The sequence below is a fragment of the Salvelinus alpinus genome, chromosome 20, assembly GCF_045679555.1.
Source record: "Salvelinus alpinus chromosome 20, SLU_Salpinus.1, whole genome shotgun sequence".
Classification (NCBI taxonomy): domain Eukaryota; kingdom Metazoa; phylum Chordata; class Actinopteri; order Salmoniformes; family Salmonidae; genus Salvelinus; species Salvelinus alpinus.
The window spans coordinates 33,505,427-33,515,181 of record NC_092105.1 but is presented as its reverse complement, the minus strand read 5'-3'; the positions used below and the strand labels follow the sequence as shown (position 1 = coordinate 33,515,181).

General features: G+C 40.9%; 2 protein-coding genes across 2 annotated transcripts; both read left to right on the top strand.

The window, feature by feature from the left end:
- Positions 1-3,212: 3,212 nt before the first annotated feature.
- LOC139547106 (gamma-crystallin S-1-like) lies at positions 3,213-4,037 on the top strand. Its single transcript, XM_071356150.1, has 3 exons — positions 3,213-3,221; positions 3,315-3,590; positions 3,756-4,037. The coding sequence occupies exons 1-3, from the start codon at positions 3,213-3,215 to the stop codon at positions 4,035-4,037; spliced, it is 567 nt and encodes a 188-aa protein (XP_071212251.1).
- A 2,657-nt stretch (positions 4,038-6,694) lies between these two features.
- LOC139547227 (gamma-crystallin M2-like) lies at positions 6,695-8,446 on the top strand. The gene is made up of 3 exons (XM_071356302.1): positions 6,695-6,712; positions 7,107-7,349; positions 8,183-8,446. Exons 1-3 carry the CDS (start codon positions 6,695-6,697, stop codon positions 8,444-8,446), a joined length of 525 nt encoding a protein of 174 aa, XP_071212403.1.
- The last annotated feature ends 1,309 nt before the right edge of the window (positions 8,447-9,755 follow it).

The window sequence follows — 9,755 nt, the reverse complement described above, 5'->3', positions numbered from 1 at the left end:
TATGACACCCACCTCTGTGTGAGAGTTTTGCAGTCTAACAAATAAAACTCTGTCTGATTCACACACACCCCATTGTCTTCATTAATTTGACACGGGAATCACCGGGCTGTAATCACAAGTACTGTATGTCAACACCAGTAGATCTACTCACACTGTTTTCTTTAGTCATCTTTGCCACCATATCAACAACCCTAAAATAGAATGGAACGCAATACAATCCTTTATTGCCTTCCAAGGAACCAAGTCTTTACACAATCCTATAGAAGATACCCATACGAATGAACACACAAACAGTTTGTAACACGGTACAGTGTCACACAATACAATGCCAGTTAAACATGTACAGTATAAGGGGCAGTGTTACATTCCGTAAAGACAACCCTAGATGTCATCGCTCAACAGAAAAGGGAACTAACAAAGTAGTCACTTTGACAACCAAACTAAAACAGAAAGTGTTTCAGATGGGTTCTGAAAGAAACCACTGAATGTTGGCAAAGCAACTAGAAAGGGACATAAAAGACAACCCCTATGGATGCCCACTTGAATTTCCTCATAAAAGACAAAATAAAATAAAAGCTGTGATTCTTTCTGGGTAAGTCTCTAAGAGCTTTGCACACCTGGATTGTACAATATTTGCATATTATTATTTTTTAATTATTCAAACTCTGTCAAGTTGGTTGTTAATCATTCCTAGACAGACATTTTCAAGTTTTGCCATATATTTCAAGCCGTTTTAAGTCAAAACTGTAACTAGACCGTTAGGAACATTCAATGTTGTCATGGTAACCCACTTCAGTGTCTATTTGGCATTGCGTTTTAAGTTATTGTCCTGCTGTCTCCCAATGTCTGTTGGAAAGCAGACTGAACCAGATTTTCCTCTAGGATGTTGCCTGTGCTTAGCTCTATTCCGTTTATTTTTATCAACAACAAAAAACTCCCTAGTCCTTGCCAATGACAAGCACACCCATAACATGATGCAGCCCCCACCATGCTTGAAAATATGAAGAATGGTACTCAGTGATGTGTTGGATATACCCCAAACATAACACTTTGTATTCAGGAGATAGTTAATTTATTTGACACATTTTCTTTGCAGTTTTACTTTGTGCTTTATTGCAAACAGGATGCATGTACAGGCTTTCTTCTTTTCACTCTGTCAATTATGTTAGTATTGTGGAGTAACTACAATGTTGTTGATCCATCCTCAGTTTTCTCCTTTCACAGCCATTAAACTCTGTAACTGTTTAAAAGTCACCATTGGCCTCTTGGTTAAATACCTGAGTGGTTTCCTTCCTCTTAAGAAGGAAAGTTAAGAAGGACGCCTCTATCTTTGTAGTGACTGGGTGTATATATACACCGTCCAAAGTGTAATTACTAACCTCACCATGCTCAAAGGGATATTCACTGTCCTTACTTTTACCCTTCTACCAATAGGTGACCTTTGCGAGGCATTGGAAAACCTTCCTGGTCTTGGTGGTTGAATCTGTGTTTGAAATTCACTGTTTGACTGAGGGACCTTACAGATAATTGTATGTGTGGGGTACAGAGATGAGGTAGTCATTAAAAAATCATGTTAAACACTATTATTGCACACAGAGTAAGTCCATGCAACTTATTATGTGACTTGTTAAGCACATTTTTACTCCTGAGCTTATTTAGGCTTGCCATAACAGATGGGTTGAATACTTATTGACTGAAGACATTTCAGCTTTTCATTTGTAATTCATTTGTAATATATATATATATATATACTGTATATATACACAATTACATTATGGTGTATTGTGTGTAGGCCAGTGACACACAATCTCAATTGAATACATTTTGTAACACAACAAAATGTGGAAAAGGTCAAGGGGTGATAACACTTTCTGAAGGCACTGTAGCTACAGTATATCGATCCTGGATTGTAATTGAACTGCGTTATTTCTGGATCTGTCTATATACATTTTGTGAATCAGAGCAAAAACAATTATAACAAAATGTGTCCTGTTCATTTGAGATAGCTACAATCAGAACCATAAAACTATGTTTACTTACAAAAGTTGTTAGAAATCTGTCTTGGAGTTGTGCTAGTGGGCTGTTTGAAACTGAGCTACGTATATGGATGACCTCTGAGGGTTTCATCAACAACGGCATGAAAGCTAACAGTTGGCATTGAAAGTGGTATGCTGATAATACAGGACTGTCACGTCCTGACCATAGTTCTTGTATGTTTTGCTTGTTTAGTGTTGGTCAGGACGTGAGCTGGGTGGGAATTCTATGTTGTGTGTCTAGTTTGTCTGTTTCTGTGTTCAGCCTAATATGGTTCTCAATCAGAGGCAGCTGTCAATCGTTGTCCCTGATTGAGAATCATATATAGGTGGCTTTTTTTGTGTTGGGGATTTTGTGGGTGGTTGTTTCCTGTGTCAGTGTTTGTGCCACACGGGACCGTGACAGTTAGTTCGTTTTGTTATTTTGTATAGTGTCTTGTCTTTGTTTATATTAAATAATGGAAACTTACCACGCTGCTGATCCTCTGATCCTTCTCGCCTCTCCTCGTCTGAGGAGGAGGAAGAGCTAGACTGCCGTGACAGGACGGCATTTGCATGAACTGTATGAACTGCATATAGAATCATATTTGGCCTTTTTAAGACTTTGCATTTAAAACATGTGCTTCTGTGTTCTGTACGAGTGGCCTAGCAACTACTTCCTCCCTTCCTCTATATAAGGAAAGGTTGCGCATATCATAATGAATACATAGACAAGAGGGCATTTGTATTCCCATAAAGACAGAATCATGTATTTCATTCATTACAAAGTTATTACAATGTATCACTGCTGGACTTTAAAAATATGATTTTAACAACATATTAGAATGACACAATACAATAGTTTCAATATTTTATTTTCATTTTGATGTGAAGATAAGGGATTATCTAGAATAAGGGATACTGAAACAATCCTTGGCGGCCCTGGATTGTTTTGGATCCCACATGAACTGACTGAAATGTGGCACTTTCTACCTGCTATTGTGTGTGGATCAGTGATTCAGTGCTTTAGAACAGTGCGTTGAGCCTAGATAAATATTTGAATAGCTGATTGAAATATCTGATTCACCTAGTGCTAACCATGTGCTTGGTGTTATTGTCTCTGCCATCTATAAAGAGTATACTTGCAGGCCCTGAGCTTTAGTGTCATTTACTGTGTCTGGTATTCTGAACTCTGAAGAGATGGAGAAGGTGAGTTGTGTTCCGGTGGAGATTCATAAAATGAATGAGCACCTGTTCCATAGTTTCATAGTTCTGTAATTTTTTGAACTATATGGAATTCAGAAATGTAACATGCTGTTTCTTCTCTTCCAACAGATTGTGTTTTATGAGGACAGGAACTTCCAGGGGCGGTCCTATGACTGCAAAGGAGACTCCGCTGACCTGCATGACTTTTTCGCTCGATGCAACTCTTGTCGGGTGGAGGGCGGTTGGTGGGTCCTCTATGAGCGCCCCAACTACATGGGTTACCAGTACATCATAGGCCCCGGGGAGTATGCAGACTACCAGCACTGGATGGGCTTCAACGACTGCATAAGATCCTGTCGGGTCATCAAAAAAGTAAGTCATGTAAACTAGGAGACCAACATTTTTTTTTTTTATAGAGAAACATGATCGTGGCCTTATTCAGGTTTCTATCAGAACTTAGGTAGGCCCACAACTTTCAGAACTTTATAAACAGCCAATAATGACACATTCTTCGATGTTTGATCAACTTTTTCCCAGACCACTGGCCCCTACAAGCTGAGGCTGTTCGAGAGGCCCAACTTCGATGGTCAGTCCCTGGAGGTGACTGAGAACCTGCCCTCTGTCCAGGAACGTTTCCACAGCCGCGAGATCCACTCCTGCAAGGTCCAGGAGGGTTCCTGGGTCTTCTTCGAGCACCCCAACTACAGCGGCCGCCAGTACCTGCTAGAGAGGGGGGAGTACCATCGCTACACCGAGTGGGGAGCTCTGCATGCCACCGTGGGCTCCATCCGTCCCATCATAGCCACTGGAGAGAGATGATTGTAGTCGCATGGTGTGATTCGAATAAAGTTTTCTGATGATAAACATGAGCTTGTTTCTGAGTATGATTGAGGTCACATGGAAGTTATAGAAGAGCATGGAACTTTTATATCAAAAGGCATATATTATAAACACAGTGGTCAATGTCTTAGTAAATATAAATATATTTGTATAATAACAGTTACTGTATACCATGAAAGGTGTATTTAAGGAATCCAAGAAGTAAAAACACAGAATGTTGCTCCGAGAATAAAGCCACAGTGTGTAAGTTTTCCAGTTATTTCAATGAATGAAATATCCTTGATTTGGAAGAATAGGTAACACTTTACTGTAAGCACTTTATGTACTGTACATATTCATAAAGCCTTTATAACTACTACATAAGAAATGATCAAATCTGTCATAGGCCGTTATTAACAATATGAACAATGGCATAAGATGTTATGAAGCTATTTATAACTGCCTATGGCAAATCTATTGTCACATGCTCTTCTATCAGCTGTAACAAGTGACTCAAGTATATCTGCATAATACTTATTTTTACTTAGCCTAGTTGACTTGGATCTCTTGACCACATATACAGGCACAGCATTTATCATCTTCCCAGCTTCCACTAAAAGAAGTAAACAGTTCATGCAAACAACGAGGTAGGCTAATAAATAATTATTCTCTGCCTAAAATATTGTCCTTGCCTTTGTGGGTTGTAGATTTTAGTTCTATAAAATAAGTGGGTAACTTCTGACAAGAAATTCATGCTAAATTCACCTGATGGCACACTCTCTGTTATAATTGACCGCTTTGACAATCAAGGGCTCTCTTCATAAAAAGACACTAGTTGTGTTGCCTATGGAATCCACAACATCCATTTAGGTATCCACGTACTTTGCTTGAGAGAGTTTTAAATCCTGATAGAAATATGCAATACACATGGATAGAAATTATTATTAAGTCCAAGCAAATATGAAGTTGGGCATGAATGGCTAACTAAGAAATTGGAGGATATATAAAACAATATACCACAAGTGCTGCATTAACCTTTATAGAACACACTTTTACTAGAAAACCCTTTACAAGTGTTAAATGATAAATAATGGTGGATCCCTGGTTGTGACCCCACTCTCCGAAGGTGTCTCGGGGGGAGTGGGATATGTAAAAACCACATTTCCATTTCACACCACACACTTGTACAGGTTACACACTTGTGTGAAACAGGACAAATATAAGCACCCCCTATTTGCATTGTGTGATTGTAATTTGGATGCTTGCCCAATGCTGAGCTTATACGTGGTCAGAGCCATGACCCCTTTTCTCAGGTGTGAAGGCATTTAGTGTTACTGACTTCAAGAAGAGTGATCAGAAATTACAATCCATCACTGTATCCGAGTCAAAATTTCTTCGGGATCGGTGTCCCTTCCACGGGACGGTTGAGTTAACGTAGGCTAATGCGATTAGCATGAGGTTGTAAGTAACAAGAACATTTCCCAGGACATAGACATGTCTGACATTGGCAGAAAGCTTAAATTCTTGTTAATCTAACTGCACTGTCCAATTTACAGTAGCTATTACAGTGAAGTAATACCATGCTATTGTTTGAGGAGAGTGCACAATTTTGAACATGGAAAGTTATTAATAAACAAATTAGGCACATTTGGGCAGTCTTGATACAACATTTTGAACAGAAATGCAATGGTTCATTGGATCAGTCTAAAACGTTTGACATACACTACTGCCATCTAGTGGCCAAAATCTAAATTGCACTGTGCTGGAATAATACATTATGGCCTTTCTCTTGCATTTCAAAGATGATGGTACAAAAAAATACAAAAGAACGGTTGTTTTTTCTTTGTATTATCTTTTACCAGATCTATTGTGTTATATTCTACTACATTCCTTTCACATTTCCATCAACTTCAAAGTGTTTCCTTTCAAATGGTACCAAGAATATGCATATCCTTGCTTCAGGGCCTGAGCTACAGGCAGTTAGATTAGGGTATGTCCTTTTAGGTGAAAATTAAAAAAATAGGGGCTAATATTTAAGAGGCACTCCAATGTTAGCCAACTCCAACTCTAAATGTGGTGGGTGAAGGGTGGGGCATTGGTGTTGGAATCTTGAGGTGTATTGAACTGTAAGGACATTCAAGACTTCATAAATACTGATCGGACGACTCTTTCTACAGTAAATGTGGTGGTGTGCTGTGTACAGTAGCCTAGATGGAGGGTGGGGCATGATGGGTGTTGGAAATTGGGTGTTGGAAATGCACCTGCCAGTTCCATTACAGATGTTAAAGCTTACAGAACAGAGCAGTTTGGCCAGAAGCCAACTTCATGGAGGCCATCGCACAACCAGCAGCCTGGAGAACAATTTAATTACATCAATAAATCAGTTTCTGGAATCAGGCATTGTAAGATCAAAAGGTCAACCTGTATACAATCACTGGCTAAACATTGTATAAAACGGGCAGACTTTTAAAACAATTGCTGCATCAGCTCTTGTGCCAATATAAATGCTGAGGCTATTCAAATGACAATGATTCCCCTGGCATTGCATTTCAATGTCCCACATATATAAATCTGGCCCATGGCAGTGGCGATACCACTGTATGTGAAAGGAGGTATAAATATTGAGTTATCAAAAAAGTTAGAGATAAGCCCCAATCATGGACCGCATCGGAAAGGTAGGTCATTTAACAGTCATTTTCCTTTTCGCCCCATCTCTATATTTGCACCTAATTGGGTTACAAAAGTCCAGAAACTTTCCAAAAGTTACCTGTTTTTTCAGAAATCCTGGTTGGAGGATCCTCGGAATCAGGAGGGAATGAGCAGAGAAGGAATTTTCCAATTTGGAATCCTCCAACCAGGATTTCTGAATATTATGAACTTTGTGAAAGTTTCAGGAAATTTGCAACAACCTAATTTACCTTGCATACTCCCACCTACTTGCCTGGTCAAGCAGAGTGACCGCTGCGCTCACATTTAGTTTTACTTAAAGTTAAAGAAAATGTGGGCTACCGTGAGATCAGTCTGGTTTCACAAAGCTACTGACCCACCTCCCCTATTTTTAATCCACAGATCATCTTCTATGAGGACAAAAACTTCCAGGGTCGCCACTTTGAATGCTGTAGCGATTGCCCTGAGCTGAGTTCCCACTTTAGCCGCTGCAACTCCATCCGTGTGGAGAGTGGGAAATGGGTGTTGTACGAGAGGCCCAACTACCTGGGCACTCAGTACATTTTGACCAGCGGGGAGTACCCCGACTACCTGCGCTGGATGGGCTACAATGACAGCATCAGGTCCTGCCGCGTCATCCGCAACGTGAGTCCTATCAAGGAGGCCAAGGGTTTGGCTTGAAGATTGGGGGCCATGCCGTGCAGAATTAGTTTGGGTTAATGCTGATCGAGAATACAATTATCTCCTTTTTATTTCTCCCCATCTCTCTCTCTATACCTCTCTCTCTACCTCTCTCTCATGTGTGTCATGTATACATACAGGTTGGCACACACAAACCTGCGTGTTACAACATATGTCCTGTGCAGCCTAAAGGCAGGCTTCTGAGGAGACAGAAAAGAACACAAAAATAGTAGATAAAAAAAATGTTGCAGCCAAGCTGTCACAACTCAAAACCTAGAGCAGTGGAGGATGCTTCTTGGAGAAGGAGAGTCAAATGTCTTCCCACATATATTTTTCTGTGTTAAATTACTGCCACCGCTCAGGAGCCACGTCATGTGGGACCAAACGTTGCATATCTCCACCCAGCATTTTTCCCAATAGCTTTCCCAATAGCTCTTTCCACGGTCTCATCAATCATACTGTACAGCCATATGACGTGAATATGCTGTAGTGTATTCAATCAAAACCAGTGACCAGGTATTCGAAATAAGCAAAGAAAATATAACAAACATACTAATATGCAGGTGTATCTTTTTCAAGCTGTAGTTGAATGTTAGAATAGTTGATTACATGAATCCTAATGTGCAATTTCACAGCACAAATCTGTAATCAGATATGCAATGCCTTAAAACAGTTCAAAGGTTATGAGCATTGGTATGCAAATATGAAACGCCACAATATATGTATACTGTGTACATGCATATCCTGAATACAAATCCTATTGGGTGTTCCACCCCTACCACCCACCCTCCCCCCAGACCTCTGGCAAGTTCAGGATCCGCCTCTATGAGCGTCCTGACTTTGCAGGTCAGATGATGGAGTTCAGCGAAGACAACCCGAACCTCCCCGATCACTGGCGTCACCCCGAGGTGCACTCCTGCAATGTGATGGATGGCGCCTGGGTGTTCTACGAGCACCCCAATTACCGCGGCCACCAGCACCTACTGGAGAGGGGCGAGTACCGCCACTTCAATGACTGGAGGTCCAACGTGGGGTCCATTCGCCGCGTTCAGAACCTTTAGAGCTGCCTCACAACATGACTGTTTATAATCATAACTGTTATTTGCACATTTATTAATAAAATGAAAAAGTTGTGCTCAAATGAGAGATGGCCCTTTCTGTTCTTTCATCTGACACCTGCATGTCCCCACCCCTAATGGTGCTTCTACACCTGCATGTCCCCACCCCTAATGGTGCTTCTACACCTGCATGTCCCCACCCCTAATGGTGCTTCTACACCTGCATGTCCCCACCCCTAATGGTGCTTCTACACCTGCATGTCCCCACCCCTAATGGTGCTTCTACACCTGCATGTCCCCACCCCTAATGGTGCTTCTACACCTGCATGTCCCCACCCCTAATGGTGCTTCTACACCTGCATGTCCCCACCCCTAATGGTGCTTCTACACCTGCATGTCCCCACCCCTAATGGTGCTTCTACACCTGCATGTCCCCACCCCTAATGGTGCTTCTACACCTGCATGTCCCCACCCCTAATGGTGCTTCTACACCTGCATGTCCCCACCCCTAATGGTGCTTCTACACCTGCATGTCCCCACCCCTAATGGTGCTTCTACACCTGCATGTCCCCACCCCTAATGGTGCTTCTACACCTGCATGTCCCCACCCCTAATGGTGCTTCTACACCTGCATTGCTTGCTGTTTGGAGTTTTAGGATGGTTTCTGTACAGCACTTTGTGACATCAGCTGACGTAAGAAGGGCTTTATAAATAGATTTGATTGATTGATGGTCTTCCTCACTGCTTTCACTACTACACCCAAGAATGGTCATTTAGAAAACAGCACATTCTTTTACATGGAGATTGACCTATCATCAGAGGAAAAGTAAGGTTGACTAGACAAATTAACTTAACGCCTGTGATATCACAAACTATCGTCAAACTCCGGGGTTATATTTTACTGTAAACTGAGACTCCTCTATACTGGTGGTTTCTAAAACAAGGGGTATATTTCATTAATTTAAATTACTTTAACGGTTAAAAAGTAGTCACTTCAATTAACTTCAGCCATGAAAAGTTTGGATGCCGCAACTATCAAGACTTATTGCAATCAGACTATCAAGACTTATTGCAATCAGACTATCAAGACGTATTGCAGTCAGACTATCAAGACTTATTGCAAAGTAAACTCCTTGCAGACGATAAAGACATACAGCAGACTATCAATACTTATTGCAGTCCAACAATACTTTTTGCAGATCATCAAGATTTAATGCAGACTAGCAATATTTGTTACAGACTATCAAGACTTATTGCAGACTACAAAAAATTTATCGTAGACTATCAAAACGTATTGTAGACTATAAAGACT

What these genes read in the sequence shown, in the direction of transcription:
- LOC139547106 (XM_071356150.1), top strand. An exon ending in CCTGTCGGGTCATCAAAAAA is followed by an intron (nt 3,591 to 3,755) that starts GTAAGTCATGTA and finishes ACTTTTTCCCAG; the next exon opens with ACCACTGGCCCCTACAAGCT.
- LOC139547227 (XM_071356302.1), top strand. An exon ending in CCTGCCGCGTCATCCGCAAC is followed by an intron (nt 7,350 to 8,182) that starts GTGAGTCCTATC and finishes CCCTCCCCCCAG; the next exon opens with ACCTCTGGCAAGTTCAGGAT.